Source organism: Lithobates pipiens, unplaced genomic scaffold (genome assembly GCF_037356315.1).
Source record: "Lithobates pipiens isolate NorthernLeopardFrog02 unplaced genomic scaffold, aLitPip1_a1.2 Scaffold_18, whole genome shotgun sequence".
Classification (NCBI taxonomy): Eukaryota; Metazoa; Chordata; class Amphibia; order Anura; family Ranidae; genus Lithobates; species Lithobates pipiens.
Genome location: NW_027507758.1, coordinates 263,818,974 through 263,838,303, shown reverse-complemented (window position 1 = coordinate 263,838,303; position 19,330 = coordinate 263,818,974). Strand labels below are relative to the sequence as shown.

Here is a 19,330-nt window from a genome sequence, read left to right as displayed (position 1 = left end):
TGGCTGTAGTGTTGGAGTTGTGGCAGGAGGTGGAGGAGGAGTATGGCCCAACTCACATACGTGACTTTTTTCTTAGTGAGTTCGCCCCTCACCCCCTTATTTAGTACCTGAATTATGAGCTCCTCACTGATGAGGCATTGGCCCACCTCCATTTCGTGCATCTTACTGGCCATCATACAAGCAAAGGCCTCCTGGACATTAGAGGTATTTGTGAGGACCGCAGTAGCCTGCTGAATCAAACCAAGCGCTGACTCCACGTTTCTCCCCTTCATGAGCCTTTTTGTTGGAAGGTGGAGGAGAGGAACCAGGGATTCGGTCAGGCTACTGGGCACGGCCACCTCTTGGCTGCCACTTTCCCTGGCAAACCTCCTGGCTGTCACTTTCCCCCACACCTCCTGGCTGCCACTTTACCCTGCCACCTCCTGGCTGAGACTTTCCATGGCCTCCTCCTAGTTAAGACTTTCCTGTGTATGAACATGGGATATAGTTTTAGTTTTTTGGTCATCAATCACACACAATTTAGAGCTCATGACTGTTGAAAATTGAATGTAAACAAATAGAAAAGACTATCATTCTGATCCCAGAATTTTTCATTCTTGTCCCAATCATTTTTGGCTACTATTGTCTATTGATATGTAAACCACTTTGTTAAATCTGAAATTATTGATCAATAATAACATCTAGTTATCATTCATTTTTTGTCAAAAAATATGTTGAACAATGCTATACCTGACTCAAGCTGGGTTCCTCCACATCTTCCTGGGTGGAAGGCCCAGGTTGGAATTTGGAAGCCTCATCTGATGTGGAAGGAAGAGTGGAAGGAAGGGTTGAGAGTGATGGCCTGATTTCAGTCTGGTCTGACAAAAACCGCAGTCTGTCTTAGTACCACAACCTGGGGACATAAATGTCATCTGCTGATGCTAAGGATTGGATCATGGAATCCTGGACCTTTTTGTGCTCCTTTTTATATGTGCTCCTCAGGCCACCAATTTTGGCCTTAAAATAGTTGATGTCTGCTGTGGGAGTCACCGACTTCACCAATTACAACAGTTGATAAAGCGCTGCCTTCCTCTTTATTTTTTTGTTTTAAAATTGGGGTTTCACTTGCCACAGACAGTGAAAAGAGCAAGTTTTTCCCCTAAATGGACTTTATAGGCAACATATATTAGACAGGCAACATATAGGCAACATATATTAGACAGTATCAAATATTTAATTTACCATAATAAAAAAAAAATATGTATAGACCTAACACTGATTACACTGATAACAATGATTAACTGAGCACAGTCAGCTGGCATCACTATATGAACCACATGTGATGGACACACCCAACGTGTTCCGGGATTCCTTCTTCAAGGGTGCAGAGAAAAGAGGAATTCATCTAAAGTATAAAATATGTAATCAATAAACTTTACATACAATATTTCTCCATATAAACAATTTCCGTAATGGGTTTGAATAATATTTACTTACACAATAGTAAGGGGTGAACAGATTTTCAATGTTTCATTCGTTAACATTAAAAATTGCAGACAAAGCAGCGTGTGACAGGTATGTCGGTGGAGCCTTTAATTCAAGATCGGCAAGGCAGACACAGGAGAGTGTAATAAAGAAAAAAATGCAAATTGGTGTTTCCAAAGGGGTAGGTCAGTTCACCTCCATACCATGAGCACCATCCCAAGGACATACTGAAGCCTGGCGAGGAGATCCCTATAACAATAACAATAAAGTATTGCATATTGTAGGGGAAAAACACACATTAAAAAAGCTAGAAATCATTATATGCATGTATTCAAATAGAGAGAGCATAATGCAAAACAAAAAAGATGCCTGTACCTGTAAATAGGGGAAATATTTATAAGGAGTTGCAGCCAGAAACGTTAAATGGTCACCTATGGATATATTCGTTTTTGTCCGAATGCATTTTCATCCAAATTTCAAGTATTTTCGTAATCGTTTTGACAAATGATAACAAAAGCACAGAATACGAAAAACGAAAGATCCGACATAAATAAATGCTTTATTTCCGTTTTCGTTTTGACACAGTTCGATGCAGATAGGAGATTCGACGTGACTCTGACAATAACAATCTGTGTCTATTGAACTTGTATCATAACAGTCCATTCATTAATACAGGGGCAACACGACTTCCAGCGCGACTTTGGGAGGAAACTTGGACACGACTTGAGTGTGAATCACAGCGCGACTTATAATACGACTTTAATGTAAAAAAAATGCATGGGTTTCCCTTCAAGAGCATACCAGGCCTGGTATGGATATTAAGGGGAACCACGCGCCAAAAAGAATGGTGTGGGGGTCCCCCTCAAAATCCATACCAGGCCCTTTAGGTCTGGCATGGATTTTAAGGGGAACCCCACGCCCAAAAAAATGGCATGGGGGTCCCCCTCAAAATCCATACCAGACCCTTATCCGAGCACGCAACCTGGCAGGCCGCAGGAAAAGAGGGGGGTGAGAGAGCGCCCCCCCTCCTGAACCATACCATGGAATTTGAGGGGGACCCCCACGCCATTTTTTTTTGACACGGGGCTCCCCTTAATATCCATACCAGACCCGAAGGGATATTTTTTAGTGAAAAACTAACTAAAAACAAATTTCGGGAGTAACTAAATACATTTCGTTTTTGGACGAAAATGAAATTCCGAAACAAAATATTTCAGTCTGCACATGTCTAATATATAATATAAAGATCTCAAAATAACATATGGAAAAATCTGAAGAAGAAAAAAAAAATATATATATATTTTTTATTTTATATAAAGAAATATCGCAATTTTTTTAATTTTTTAGAAAGGTTTTTTGAAATAATAGGGCCAAAATCATAGTGCCTATTTTTATATAAATCTGTATTGCACATACTCACATATGCATATACACATGTATATATGTAGTGTCTATTGTACAGGTGTGCACACGCATACATACTAGGCTTGTGCAATTTGTTCCGTAACTAACCGAAATTTGGACGAATTTTGCATCTTTCGGACATTCGGATGCATCCGAATGTCCAAATAAAAAACAAAAACAATAAAAAACAAATTACAACGAATACAAAAGAAATTATAGCGGATATAACGAATGAATTCGACATGATTCGGTAATTTTTTCAACGATCTAATGAAACAAAAGGTCAGCTCAAATAAATCTTATAGTCAAATCAGCTGATTAATTTTGTTCTGGAGGTTGGATTACTGGCAACGTGCATTCCTGAGAACTGAGTTAGAAGGGTGTTGTATTGTATTTAAGACGAGGAGAAGAGACGTTGTTATTGTGTGTGTTAAAAGATTCAATAAACAAACGACTTTCCAAACTATGAATCATTATCACGAATGTATATACATACATAAATACGAATTTCAACGAATATGAACGAAATTATAGCGCATATAATGAATGAATTCAACATGATTCGAGATTCAGTATAACGAATATCGTCACTCTACGAATAATAACGAATTATCCGAAAACGTATTAACCTAACATAACGAATATAACAGAACGAAATTATGTATTTTACGAATGACAACGAACCGAAACTAAACTAAATTATCAAAATTTCCATGTGCACAAGTCTAATACATACATGTGCATGCACATACCTATATAAATCAAAAATTAAAAAATTTAGAAAATTAAAAATAAGTATTGGAAATCGGCATGCCTAAATCAAATAGCTAGTGTGACCAAATCAGATATGTCTAATGTTAGTACCAAAAGAAACAGGGACATTTTTTATAATAAATAGTAAGATAGATTCAAGAAAACATGAGCCAGCAAAGTCACTCACAGTCCAGCCCAAAATAACAAATAGAGTATAAGGATATAGAGTATTCAATAGGTCTTAAACATATGCTGGATAAATATCCTTATATATATGGATAGTTACTATAATGAATGAATGAATGAATTAATTAATTAATAATTTGTATAGCGCTCAAAGCTGAATCGCATCAAGGGGCAGTGCGGAGCTTTGTTGTCCAGCTTCTAGAAAAGGAAGGTCTTGAGTTTTTTCCTGAAGACCTGGAGGTTTTCTTCCAAGCGGATGTTGGTTGGTAAAGCGTTCCATAGCCGTGGTCCTTGGACAGCGAATCTCCGTTCCCCCTTAAGCCCCATACACACTATCAGATTGTCTGCTGATTTTTTCCTTCAGGTTTACCAAAACCATGTAGTACAAGGGCCTGCCTGATTGCATACACATTGAAACCCCTAAGGTTTGACCTCATATTATATGGTTTTGGTAAATCTGATGGAAAAAATCAGCAGACAGTCTGATAGTGTGTATGGGGCTTTAGATTTGTACCGAGATTTGGGAACGAGGAGGAGGTTTTGGTTAGAGGATCAAAGACTGCAGTCGGGCGTGTAGTGTTTTATTTTCTCGAATAGGTATTGAGGAGTGTCTCCATGCATGCATTTGTGGGTGAGGCAGAGGGTCTTGAATGTAATTAGATTCTTTACGGTTAGCCAGTGTAGGCTCCTCAGGGTAGAGGAGATTGATTCCCAGGATTTTTTCCCTGTTATCAGCCTTGCCGCCATGTTTTGGATAAGTTTTAAGCGCACAAGTTGATATTGGGGTAATCCTAAGTAAAGGGAGTTTGCGTAAGCAAGCCATGAATTAATGACTGTTCCAACTACCACTGCTTTGTCCTTCTGTGGGATGAACGGGATTAGTCTGCGTAGCAGATGGTGAGAGCCACTGACTACTGCTCCTATTTGGGCATCCTATTAGGCATCCTGCATTGGTGCAACATAAGGTAGAACGTATGTCCGTCGAAGTGGCAAGATGGAGGTTGGGGGCGGAGATGGAAAGAGCCCAGGCCTATGTCCTTAGCGGTGGAGGCGCTTTGGAGGCCATCTGGGCTCTTTCCATCTCCGCCCCCAACCTCCATCTTGCCACTTCAGCGGACATGTATTGTCTGCCAGCTGAGGCTTACTGTGTCGGTGGGCCTGGTGTGCGTGACGTTGCTCCAACATGCTTGCAATGGCGCATGTTCCCACTTAAATGGATTTGCATAAGATAAATTTGGGCTGTTGCCAATGTATTGGTTGGCATAAACATTCCAGTGGTCCCCAAATAAATTCAATAAATCATTGGTAAAAAAATAAAAAATAAAAAAGTGCGTAACATTTTGGATTACTATCCGAGGGCCTGGCTGTGCTGTAAATGGGATTGTAGTTGCTGCTGAATTAGAGGTAAGCCATGCGTGATTTAAAACCACCTCTTGGACATGGACCTAATTCTTTGTGCCTGATGAGACACCTCACTGCTTATACTTGACCTATCATCCAGGTGTGCAGAGTTGCTGGTGCTCACCACTTTACCAGGATGTAAATTACTGCTGGTGGTTGCCTGCTGCTCTTCAGTTCACCTTAATCTCTTTGTCGGGCCCTTTCCTCTTCTGAGTCAGTTACTTACCCACTGCTCTCATTAGGTTCATATTAAGAATCTGATGGTGATAGTTCCCCACTTCTCTCATCTGTCATGCTCAGAACCTGGAATGTCTCCCCGCTAGTGTACAGTTTTTTGGACATGGCATTCAGATGTTCAAGCTGCACTGCTGACACTGTGACAGATTATTTGATGGTGCACTGGTGACGCTAGGACAGATGTTAATGGTGTACTGGTGACATTAGGACAGATGTTGATGGTGCACTGGGACACTGACAGATGTTGATGATGCACTGAGACACCAACATTTTTTGATGGTGCACTGGGGACACTGACAGATGTTGATGATGTACTGGGACACAGATAGAGGTTGAGTGTGTACTGGGGCACCGACAGATATTGATAGTGCACTGGGACACTATGACAGATGTTGATGGTGCAGTGGGACAACAACAGATGCTGATGTTGCCCCTTTCAGCAAACAGAAAACAGGCAGAGTGTGTGGCAAACTCTGTGACACCATAAACTCCAAATTCATCCCTTGTGCACACATACACCAAAGTTATTTTATCCAAAAAACATGTCTTAATTGCTGTGTCACACGTGAGAATTTCATCACTTTTTGCAATACAGAAAATAGATACAGAGCTAACACTTTGTCGAAAAACCTATCTTTAAAAAAAAAACAACCAAGTGCAATGGTCAGGACTCATGACTGTGTAACATAAAGAGGGCAGAGATTAGGAGTAAGTATTGTAACACATACATGTAAGTACTGAAAGTACTGCCCATTACATAAGTGCTCAGTGGGATGAAGAGAGTTTCATGATTGATGTAAGTTAGAAAAAGCCAGTCTAATTAAATTGTTGGACAGTAGTGTTGCTGTGTGTATTAAATGTGAGTGCATCTAGTTTGTGTTTTATGAGAATTTATAATTTCCAAATAAACACTGCACTCTGATAGTATTTACTGTATGTCCTTGTATGGCCATTCTTTGAGAGGGATTAGCAATCTCACTGGGGAAGAAGTGTCTGTGAAGAGAGATCACCACCAGCTTGTCCAAGCAGTTGGAATGTGCTTATGCACCCTTAAACCAACTGTTTATGACCTTCTTGGTGGAGCACTGGTGGAATAAGAAGAAGTGAAGAGAAATGTATTTCTGCTTGGAGCTCTTTTTTCACACTGTGGAGTGGGACTTTTATTATGTAATTGGGACAAGCCTTTCTCCACTAAGTATTTTGAGACTTGAGTATGTCTGCATGATTTTAATGTGAGAGCGTTATCTTATCTTATCTTATGCCTTATCTTGATTTTCATGAATGTGTAAAGTGGTGATACACCTAAGGGGGCAGCTTCAAATAAAAAAAATCACTAATTATAACACATTTCAAGGATTAGGAATATTGCACTATATTTTTAAAAAGGAGTAGGCACCCACTATTGTTAATTCATTATTTTATATCAGAAGCAAAAAAAAAAAACTTAAAACAAATTTCTGCTTCTTTTACCAGGTCACTAATAAAAAATTGAAAAGAACTATGATTAGTAGAGATCTTTGTGGTATTTAACCAGTTTGTTATCCATATATAGACATTTCCTCAAGTCGTTGGATCCTCAGCCTCCATACCAAACAAATTCTTCTGAGTATTCCATTCATATACCACTTATGACATTATCAACATCCTCATTTGTATTTACATGATCTGCTCATAAAACTTTTTGGCTTTTACATTCCGACAACAGATTACTCTGTCTCTCCAATACTATTAAAGTGGAACAACAGACATTTTTTTCTAGTTTTTATAGGAAGGGGTGAGGATTAAAACCTGTCATGTTTTACTACCACCTGTGTCCCAGTTAGGAAACTCCACCATCACTACTTGTACTGGTGACCACTTATATTGTGACAGAAATTGAGAGGAGATACAGAACTTAACAGTTTTCATCAGAACAATAGTAGAGGGAACCTTTTCCTATGGGTATACTTGTTCGAATGACAACTGTCAGTTATGGGATTTCCTGAAATGTATTAACATTTTTGAACATTTTAGTACATTTTTAAACATTTTTTAATTTTTGTTTAACATTTTAGAAGGTAAAATGAAGTTCTACTTTGGTAATATACACATAATAGTATGTCTCCATTCTTTTCCAGCAAGTATATTTTGTGGACATGTAAGGTCTTTCATTGCATGCCAGTGAAGGTGTGTTCATATCCCCAAACAGAGATGGAGACTATAGTTAGAATCTTTAGATAAATGAGGCTTATTGGATTATTACCAATAAACTTTATGTATTGCATTAAGTAAAAAAAAAAATACACAACACACACTATAATGTATGTCCACTAGCATGAACAGGAACCTCCTTGGACATCGTTTGACAGGGAGAATTAGGGGGTACTGGGGAGGCTGCTACATACAGAAAGCTTTTTATCTTAACATGTAGAATGCATTAAAAAAAAATGTCTGCCTTTACAACTCATTTAATCCTTTACTTCAGTAGCCTGTAATATCCAAGCTTCCCATTCCACTTGCCATATGATGTAAAATGTTACTAAACCCACAACAGTAAAATAAATGTGTATATGCAGTAAAGCATGCTGGTTATACACCCTGTGGAAACTAAGGGTTAATCCTCTACATTGTGTAAAAAAGGCTGTCTTCTCTGTTCCTTCCTCCCTACCACAGTCCCACATCTTTCTGGGATAGAACAGTGACTAGGGGACATGCTGCACATACTCAGTTTGGTGTGTATTGCTAGAGAAGTTTTTTTTCTTTGGAGAGGGCATGTGATCAGCACAGGGCCAATCAGCACTATCCAGACAAGGGTCCTGCAGCCTGATAGGACAGTTGAAGGAGAATGAAAACTCCTCTACAAGCGTTAATCAGACACTGATAGTCACACAAATGCTCTGACTGCTAATATAAGAAGGTATTTACTATTAGAATTGAATTTCCATGATCTGTGTACTGTGGGAGACCAGATATAGTAAATGCAGAGTTCTGTGTTTAGTGTTTAGTAACACTTTAAAATGTATGTAAAACCTAACATTACATTTTGGTTTTATTTTCTATTTTGGTCTGCTAAATATACCATGAAAAGCATTTTTTTATATACATTTAACAATTGCAAAAATATCCTGCCAGAAAACCAGTGTTGTCCTGTGAACTCTGCAGCTGTATATCAAGAATTGTTATCAGCCCAGCCAAGTTAACTAATGTGAAATACAGATCACTCCCCCATAAGTTAAGGCAGTTAGGGGAGGCTTCCTTTTATAGGGTGACAATGTTGATCCTCTATTGATACAATACAGTGAGTGAAAGTTGTCTCCACTAGAAAGAAACTATGTTACTGGCAGAAAGTTACTGGTGAAATATAGTAAAAACCTCAAAAAAAGAAAAAGAATGCAACTATCTCTTCTAAGAAGTTATATGCTGCAATATATTACATTTACTTCTTATGCCGCGTACACACGAGCGGACTGTATGGCGTACTTAGTCCGTCATACAATCCGACAGACAGTCCGTCATACTTTCGACTGAACGGACTTGACCACACACGGATGCACAAACAGTCCGTCGAAAGCTTGCGCGATGACGTGTACAGCACGTACGACGGGACTAGAAATAGAAAGTCCAATACACAGCAAAGCACCCTTCCGCCGTGTAAATCCTTTCTGAGCATGCGCCATTCTTAGTCCTTCGAACTAGCCTACTGATGAGCGGATTGTCCGCTGAAACCAAAGTACGATGGACAGAATTTCGAAAAATCCGAAATACTTAGTACGCCAGACTGCACGCTGAAAAAGTCCGCTGAAGCCTACACACGAGCGGACTGTCCGCTGAAATGTGTTTCGACGGACTAAGTACGCCATACAGTCCGCCCGTGTGTACGCGGCATTAGATTTAGATAGCCTTTAACCTTACTGATTACACAAATATAAAAGTATAATGCACCTTGAGTTTTATTTATGTGAATTGTCAGATGCATACCAATTAAAATGTATTAAAAACTTTCTTATAGCATACTTCTGAAAGTTTTTTTAAGAGATATTGAAAACGAATAACAATTATGTGTTATTGCTTATTTTATTAGGTGTCACCAAACCATCCTAAACCTTGTCGCCCCTGTGACTGTGACCAAGTTGGATCTTTACATGGCGTTTGTGTCAAAGATAGGAAGGAAACTACAGAAGGTATTTTTTTTTAAATGTGCTTGTGCATACAAGTTTACAGAATGTGTACATGTGCTGAGTTGTTGACTTTTCATTTATTTTTCTATTTAAACTATATTAAACAATAGTACTTATGAATACTGCATACTAATGAACTACTGAATATTACCACAAATCTGGTAATTCAGTAAATAAACTGGTTTTATACCATATACTGTTATCTATGTGATCACCAAAAAGGCCGATCCTAGGGTCACAGACGCCTGGGTGCAGAAATATTTCTGGTGTCCCCCACATAGGCACGGTCATCTTACTGACTCCTCTCCTTTACAAGTGTTTCTATGACAATGACTCAAACACAGAGATGCTCCCCTAAGGAGTCTTTGTTACCCATCCTCCCATGATCCCTTAACAATAAACAAAATACAGGGAGAGAAAACAGTAATGGGACCTCTCTAATAGACACAGAGAGGGCTTCTTTTAGAGAAGCTGTTAGAAAAAAAACCCAAGCATACCGCAGACATAGTACAGGAGATGGTCAGAGACTGCAGGCATGATACAGGAGATGGTCCGAGACTGCAGATCTGACACAGGAGATGGTCACAGACTGTAGACCTGATACAGAAGATGATCAGATACTGCAGATCTGATACAGGAGATGGTCAGAGACTGCAGACCTGATACAGGAGATGGTCAGAGACTGCAGCCGTGATACAAGAGATGGTCAGAGACTGCAGACCTGATACAGGAGATGGTCAGAGACTGCAGACATGATACAAGAGATGGTCAGAGACTGCAGACATACTGCAAGAGAAGGTAAGAGACTGCAGACATGATACAAGAGATGGTCAGAGACTGCAGACATAGTACAGGAGATTGTCAAAGACTTAAGACCTGATACAGGGGATGATCAGAGACTGCAGACATGATACAAGAGATAGTCAGAGACTGCAGACATGATACGAGAGATGGTCAGAGTCTGCAGACATACTACAAGAGATGGTAAGAGACTTCAGACATGATACAAGAGATGGTCAGAGACTGCAGACATAGTACAAGAGATGTAGGAGACTGCGGACATGATACAAGAGATGGTCAGAGACTGCAGACATACTACAAGAGATGGTCAGAGACTGCAGACCTGATACAGGAGATTATCAGAGACGGCAGACATGATACAAGAGATAGTCAGAGACTGCAGACATAATACAAGAGATGGTCAGAGACTGCAGACATACTACAAGAGATGGTAAGAGACTGCAGACATGATAAAATAGATGGTCAGAGACTGCAGACATAGTACAAGAGATGGTAAGAGACTGCAGACATGACACAAGAGATGGTCGGAGACTGCAGAGACATACTACAGGTAATGGTCAGAGACTGCAGACATGATACAAAAGATGGTCAGAGACTGTGAACATATTACAGTAGATGGTCAGAGACTGCCAAAATGATACAAGAGTTGGTCAGAGACTGCAGACATAGTACACAAGATGGTCAGAGGCTGTAGACATGATACAAGAGATGATCAGAGACTGCAGACATAGTACAGGAGATGGTCAGAGACTACACACATGATGCAAGAGATGGTCAGAGACTGCAGACATGATACAAGAGATAGTCAGAGACTGCAGGCATGATGCAAGAGATGGTCAGAGATCCCCCTTGGGCACATGCTTGGCACCACAGTGAATTTCTATTGGCTGGATGCTTGAGTCCCCTGGCATTAATAGAAACTAGCTTGATTGTCATCAGATTGTGTAGTGTAAGTTGCTGTGACTCACTTGAAAAGAAAGTTCCACAGGCAGTCAGTTGTGGCCAATGCTAGCAAACCAAGGTGCACTGTGATCATGGTTGGCCAAGGATCTTGAAGATAGTATCTCTGGAGGATGAAGCAGTGGACACTGTAGATGCAAGGCTAAAGGAGAAATACAGGAAAACAGTCAAAACAAGTAACCTAGGCAGGTTTTGCCCAGAATAAGGCTTTGCGAGTTTATAAACGAAAACAAAACAACTGAAGAGCATAAAAAGGGTTCCGGGGGAACTAAGCGCAGTCAGACTGTAACATTCTCTGGGGAAATACACATTTGGGCTCATGTTGAAGTCCGTTGGTCGTAAATCTCCCTATGGTGCATACAGATGTGAAGTAGATGTCACATCCGGGGCCTTCAGCTTGGCATGATCTGTTGTCATGTTTGTGGGATACCACTTGCCATCCTTCAGATAAAGATTGCACTTTAGGATCTAGCAACGGTCAAAGGAGATTGATTGGGAAGGATATTCCACTCAAGAAGCAGTTGGAGGCCCTCTTCTAGAGTAGTTACTGTAGTGATAGAACCTTCCCTAGTGATTTGTAGCTTGGCAGGATACTTGCAATTGATAATTCAGTGAGTGATTGCGAAGAGCCTTCGTTATGGTGTCCAGGTTTTTCCATTGATGCAGTGTGTATGCAGAGAGATCTAGAAGAACCTAAAGCCCTGTAGATTGTTCTGGGAGGTGATTCTTTTTGCGAAAGGCTTCCAGCAACCTCTCCTTCACTTGGAAGAAGTGAACCCTGTTAATAGACTTGTGCACAATGGAAAATTTTGTTTAGTTTCGATTCGTTGTCATTCGTAAAGTACATCATTTTCGTTCTGTTATATTTGTTATGTTACGTTAATACGTTTTCGTTTTCGTAGAGTGTCGAATTCATTTGTTCGTATTTGTTGAAATTCGCTATTTATGTATGTATAGACATTCGTGATAATGATTCGTAGTTTGGAAAGTCGTTTGTTTATTTAATCTTTTAACACACACAATGACAACGTCTCTTCTCCTCGGCTCAAATACAATACAACACCCTTCTAACTCAGTTCTCAGGAATGCACTTTGCCAGTAATCCAACCTCCGGCACAAAATTAATTAGCTGATTGGACTATAAGATTTACTTTGAGCTGACCTTTTGTTTCATTAGATATTTAAAGAATTACAGAATCATGTCGAATTCATTCGAATTCATTTGTTATATTTATTTCGTATTCGTTGTTATTCGTTATTTTTTTATTCGGACATTCGGATGCATCCGAATGTCCGAAAGATGTAAAATTCGGCCAAATTTCGATTAGTTACGAAACGAATTGTACAAGCCTACCGGGTAAAACGTTGCACGACATATTGGATGGAAGAAGGTGCCACTTCAGGATTTGATGGAGTCTATCAATGGTAAGGTCTGCAGATGTTAAGGATGGAGCAACAGCTTGGAACAGATCCCGCACATAATGAGGCAGCTGAGAGTAGAGAACCATTTTCCGGAATGCCACTAGAGAGCCAGCCGCAGCAGCCGAGACCAGGTCCCTCCGCCATTTTGGCAGAGGCCAATGCGCGGTGACCAGGAGGAAACCCAGTAGATTTTCAGAGGCAGGACCTCTCTGTGGCAGCATTCTTGGAATGTCAGGCGGGCTTGCACAGCGTCTTAGAAGGACAAGGAAGGCGGATGGGGCCCAGGTTCCCGGTGAGTGGCGGAGCTGGTGGATATGGAAGCCAAGTTCAGAATTTTGAAAGGCCAGTATTTAATCCAGAGTATAAGATTGACCCAGTACATTTTTTTTTTGCAACTGTGAAACATCTGTTGAAAAAACTTGGTGTGGAAAAAATAAAAGTGCCCTAGCTGGCAGAAATACTGTGATGTCAGGAGTTGGTGTTTGCATTAGGCCTGAAGCAGTGAAGGAGATGGTTGGACTGTACAGCATAATAATTTGTTGGGACCAGAACCAAAACCAACATTTATTCTTTAGCAACTACAGCAGAGGCTTGGTCGTTTTTTGTCTGATCCAAGACTAGCTGATTTTTTAAAGGTGAGCCAGTCAACTCCTCATTGCACTAACTGTATGTCCAGAAAACACACTGGCTGCAGGGCAGCCTAGCAGCTTGGTTGAATACTAGGCAAGCTCAGACCAGTGGTCCATCCATTACTCAATAGTCAAAGGTGTCATCTATTCTAAAGGGGTCAACATTCTCCCTTGATCCTGTGATCCTGTGAAATTTGCCATTATATGACAAAGGAGCAACCTATACCTGCTGGACAGGCCTGCACAATGTGTACTAAGAAAGGACTTGAAAGTCGCCTCCCTCAGGCAGCCACCACTCCTGCTGCTTGTCCTTTCACTAACAGTAGACTCCAAGCCATGAAAGGGTATACTGCTAGTCTTTGGTTATAGGCTTGGCACTTGCCTGCTTAACCATACCAGCTTGGGCTGGCAGAGTGGGGTTGCAATTGCAACCTACACTTGCCCCTATTCTGTGAAGCTCTGGACTCTTTTCCATGCTTGAAGTGACATAATAGCCTCCAATACCCCCTGAAAATGAAAATCTTGTGTAGTGTAGGAGCAGGGGCGGACTGACCATTCGGTCACTCGGTCGCCGACCGAGGGCCCTGGAGTCAGGGGGCCCCATGAGCTGCTCAGTCTGCCCTTGGATGTGCCTACAGCTTATTATGAGGGATTGGGGAAGTTTATGCACCGTGGAGGTAGTGAGCGATGTCATCCCTGCCTGCAGTTAGTGAGGCTATATGAAAGGACTGGGGTGCTGGCCAATTACAGAGTGATCATGGAGCAATGAGAATGACAGAAGTAACAGGCGCTCTGGCCACCTCTCCTCCTGGGGAATTCAGCAGAGGGGCGGGGCCACAGTGTACATCCATGCCGCGGGGGAAAGTCAGTGAGAGAGCTGGAGGCTGCAGAGTGAGGACATAGAGGGATCATAATGTCGGGGACAGTCAGCTGACCTGCCTTGTGTGCAGCAGCAGGTCAGTGTGTAATCACAGCATGTCTCTGATCACCAGCCAGGCTCACTATGTGTTCCTTCTTCCCCAATGCCCATCTACCAGGTGCTATTCCCTGGTACACTGATAGCTGTACACTGAGTGTCCCTCAGTGTACAGATATATCAGTTTTGTATATAAGGAATAGCTCTCAGTATACAGATATCAGTGTATAGATGTCAGTTATATATAGAGAATAGCACTTAGTGATATTTCCTTATGTGTTACGCTGACATCTATACACTGAGTGCTTTCCCTAACACTGATATATGTATACTGAGAGCTATTCCTTATATACAAAACTGATATATCTGTACACTTCAGCGGAAAGAACGACCAGTGAGAAGAATGCTCCTTACATTGGTGGTCAGTAAGAAGAATGTCCCTTACATTGGTGGTCAGCAGAAAGAATGTTCCTTACATTGGTGGTCAGTGAGAATAATGTTCCTTACATTGGTTAATCAGTGGGAAGAATGCTCCTTACATTGGAGGTCAGTGGGAAGAATGTCCCTTACATTGGTGGTCACTGGTCAGTGAGCAGAATGTTCCTTACATTGGTGGTCAGTGGGAAGAATGTCCCTTACATTGGTGGTCAGCAGAAAGAATGTCCCTTACATTGGTGATCAGTGAGAAGAATGCTCCTTACATTGGTGATCAGTGGGAAGAATGCTCCTTACATTGGTGATCAGTGGGAAGAATGTTCCTTACATTGGTGATCAGTGGGAAGAATGTTCCTTACATTGGTGGTCAGTGGGAAGAATGTCCCTTACATTGGTGGTCAGCAGAAAGAATGTCCCTTACATTGGTGATCAGTGAGAAGAATGCTCCTTACATTGGTGATCAGTGGGAAGAATGTTCCTTACATTGGTGGTCAGTGAAAATTATATAAAGTAAATAACAATTATAAAAAAAAAATAATGTAAAGCACACCCATGACCCCCACACACGCTCTATATGAAAAGCTTTATGTAGGATGAGCACATGTATGTAAATATGTGTCTATAGACAAAAATGCTGGACTCAGGAGCATGCCCACCCCTGTGTAGGAGAGGTAAAAAGGGAAAGCAGGAAGAAAGAAGAAGGGGTGTGCCTCTTTTTTTGCCAACCAGTAGTTGTTTCCCCCAACTCTGTGGAGAGCAGTCACATAGTTTTAAGATCAATTAATTAACCTCACTTGACACCTTGACTGAAAATGACAACAATGCTGTCGGCAGCTTATGTGGAAAGGGAACCACACAGATGTGCTACATGAAGTGGACCAGAAATCACAGAGACCAGCACATGTGTAGCAGTGTCTTCCAATGGAATAGGGCAGCTGCTTCTACCACTCTCCTGTGGGCTGCCCCTGGATGACATTCAGCCTCACTGATATTAGGCCCCTCCCTAACTTTCCTCCTCTACTATGTCTGGCAACCTTACTCTCCTTATTGCTGGAGCCAACTTAGTAGTAAACTGCAGCTGCAGAAATATTAGCTTTTATTAGCTTTTAGCCTAGAGGCGATTCAGTTCGCATTGTGCGCTATACAAGTATTTCATTCATTCATTCAACGTTTAACTCCCTGCCTGTTGTTCCTTACTTAATTGTTCATGGTGCTCTCCAACTCAACTTTAAATGCATTTACTTGCTGTACATTCTCCTGAAGCAAGTGACTTACAATGTGCTCAATAAATCTGCTGACTCCTCCATGTCAGTTTATGGGGCAAGGCATTATTACATATGGATGAGGTGGAAGGACAGGGTGCTTTTAAAACTGTAGATAACATCCTGCTACTCTGCACCTAGGAGAAAGAGGAGGATAATGAAGACTTTGTTAGCCACTCCACCATCTTCTCCACATGGTCTGGCTATATAGCGTGCCAACTGCAAATAATAAGACAGATGTGTCCTGTCTCTTGACCATGCACCCCAACCACAGCTTTGACCTCCCAGACATGATGGTAATTGTGAATTCCCCATTCCAGCTTGGAATGGGGTGTGGAGACATGGATGGAGGATGTGGATGGGGGGGGGGGTGGAGTGCTATGATGCATTTGACATTGTGGTGCTTTTGTGGACTAAGCTAGGCCAAAATAGTATGTGGGTTTGTGCTGCAAACAAAAGGAAAATTTGCTTTAAACAATAATATAAAATCCTAATAAAATGTTTTAGGAATCAAATAAACCTCACTGAAAAAAATACCTAAACTCCACACTCTAATCCTAAATCACTAAGCAAAAATAACACTTTTGTGAAAAGCTTAATTTAAAAATGTAAATAGAAACTAAAATAAAAAAGAATCCCTCCTCAAAAGAAAAAAAATGGGGAACAGTAGCAACACAACAACTGAACTTGTCAAGTCCAATGCATGCATAAAATCCCTTTTGCATCCACTCACCATGACACTCGACTGTACTAACCGGATTTATATGCCTAAGCAAAGCATCCAGGTTTAGTTATCTGCTCCCCAGGGTCCAATCTCCTTGATCCTTTTGCTCTATTCCCTGAGGGTATCAAGCCAACAGGTTTTTGCACCAAAAGAGAGGAATCTCACATAGTGTAGCAAGAAATGAAATATTTAATTAAAAACTAATGGCTATACTCACATCTGTTATACGTATATAAACTTGAATTGACAAAGGGCTACTCTCAAAGGAAACCCGCAGGCAGCACCCCTGCACCCTCCTCAGTGAAACCAACTGCTTGTTTGGTGTCTCTGCAGCCACTATACCCTCCGTTTCCCACTTCCACTCTGGACTGTTGCTCTATCCCTGATGCTTTATGTTGCCATGGCAGCTTTTTCAAGAGGATGAATCCTCGTGAAAAAAATTTCCATAGCCACAAAACTCGTTGGGCGGAGTGACAGTTTTGGGTCTGATTGCAATGGCAATTTTTTTCAACAGGAGTTATCTTCTAAAAAAAAGTTTCCATAGCAATGAAGTAGTACAGTACAGGTAGGACTAATTATGGCAACATACCTACTGAAACCCTTCATAATATTTCAGAAAATAGGAGAGCTACGTTTTTATAAAAGAACACGTATAAGGTTGTTTTTTTTTAAAGTTATGTTCTGTGGATGGGAACATATACAGTATCTCACAAAAGTGAGTACACCCCTCACATGTTTGTAAACATTTTATTATATCCTTTCATATGACAACACAGGGGAAATTACACTTTGTTAAATTGTAAAGTAGTGAGTGTACAGCTTGTATAAAAGTGCAAATTTGTTGTCCCCTCAAAATAACTCAGCACACAGCGATTAATGTCTAAACCCCTGGCAAAAAAAGTGAGTACACCACTAAGTGAAAATATCCAAATTGGGCCCAATTAGCCATTGTACCTCCCTGGTGTCATGTGACTCATTAGTGTTACAAGGTCTCAGGTGTGAATGGGGAGCAGATTGTTAAATTTGGTGCTATCACTCTCCCGCTCTTATACTGGTCACTGGAAGTTCAACATGCCACCTAATGACAAAGAACTCTCTGAGGATCTGAAAAAAAGAATAATTGCTCTACATAAAGATGGCCTAGGCTATAAGAAGATCGCCAAGATCCTGAAACTGAGCTGCAGCACAGTAGCCAAGACCATATAGCGGTTTAACCCCCCTGGCGGTATTCCCGAGTCTGGCTCGGGGTGGAATTTTCATACCAAAAGCGGTATTCCCGAGCCAGACTCGGGACTGCATCGCTGGATCCAGGAGGAGGCTTACTTACCTTCTCCCTCGGATCGGGCGTTGCCTCCCTGCTGTATGAGCGAGCCGTGTCTCACTCGATGCATCACATCGCCGATCTCCGTGCCCTGCGAGCGTTGCGACGCACGGGGACGGAGATCGGCGCCAAATTCAAAAAGTGAAACAAACAGTAAACATACAGTATAATGTAATCTTACAGATTACATTGCTGTATGTAAATATTTCACATCCCCGTTGTCCCTAGTGGTCTGCCCAGTGTCCTGCATGCAGTTTTATGTAATAAAAACTGTTCTTTATGCCTGGAAACTGGAGATTGTCCATAGCAACCAAAACTGTCCCTTTACATCAAAAATGGTTTTAGACCAGCTAGAAAACAGTGATAATAAATTGGAATCACTCGCAGAATTGAGCGATAGCGATTTGTGGGGAGATCTGTCATCAAATACTGAAAAGTAATGACAGTGACAATTCTGCAACTGAGCAAATTTCAGTGTTTTTGATTTTATTACATTATTGAATAATTTTTATTATTGTTATATTATTATTTGGTACAATTATTTATAATTATTAATTATATTATAATTTATGATTTCATTTTTCAAACTTTATTATACCCGGGATGTCTGCTAGACTCTGGTTTGGACAGATTTAAGTGAGTTATTCCTAAGAATTACAGGACTACAATATAAAACGCCAAATTTTCATGCAAAATAATGGTACTGCTTTTAGCACCTAAAATCTGAAATAATCGTACCGCCAGGGAGGTTAACAGGACATGTTTCACTCATAACAGGCCTCACCATGGTCGACCAAAGAAGTTGAGTGCACATGCTCAGCATCATATCTAGAGGTCTTCGTTGGGAAACAGACATGAGTGCTGCCATAATTGCTGTAGAGGTTGAAGGAGTGTGGGGTCAGCCTGTCAGTGCCCAGACCATACGCCGCACACTACATCAAATTGGTCTGCATGGCTGTCATTCCAGAAGGAAACCTCTTCTAAAGATTATGCACAAGAAAACCCGCAAACTGTTTGCTGAAAACAGGCAGACTAAGGACATGGATTACTGGAACCATATCCTGTGGTCTCATGAGACCAAGATAAATGTATTTGGTTCAGATTGTGTCAAGCGTGTGTGGCAGCAACCAGGAGAGGAGTACAAAGACAAGCGTGTCTTGCCTACAGTCAAGCATGGTGGTGGGAGTGTCATGGTCTGTGGCTGATTGAGTGCTGCCAGCACTGGGGAGCTACAGTTCATTGAGGGAACCATAAATGC

At 41.0% G+C, this 19,330-nt stretch overlaps 1 protein-coding gene across 6 annotated transcripts in view; it reads left to right on the top strand.

Moving 5' to 3' along the window:
- The window catches only part of LAMA2 (laminin subunit alpha 2), a 1,237,914-nt gene that overhangs the window by 452,347 nt on the left and 766,237 nt on the right, over nucleotides 1-19,330 (top strand). For all 6 annotated transcript variants that reach the window (XM_077486899.1, XM_077486900.1, XM_077486895.1 and 3 more), the window contains exon 9: nucleotides 9,506-9,605. In XM_077486899.1, coding sequence (XP_077343025.1) covers nucleotides 9,506-9,605 — 100 coding nt within the window. The remainder of the gene's footprint in view (nucleotides 1-9,505; nucleotides 9,606-19,330) is intronic.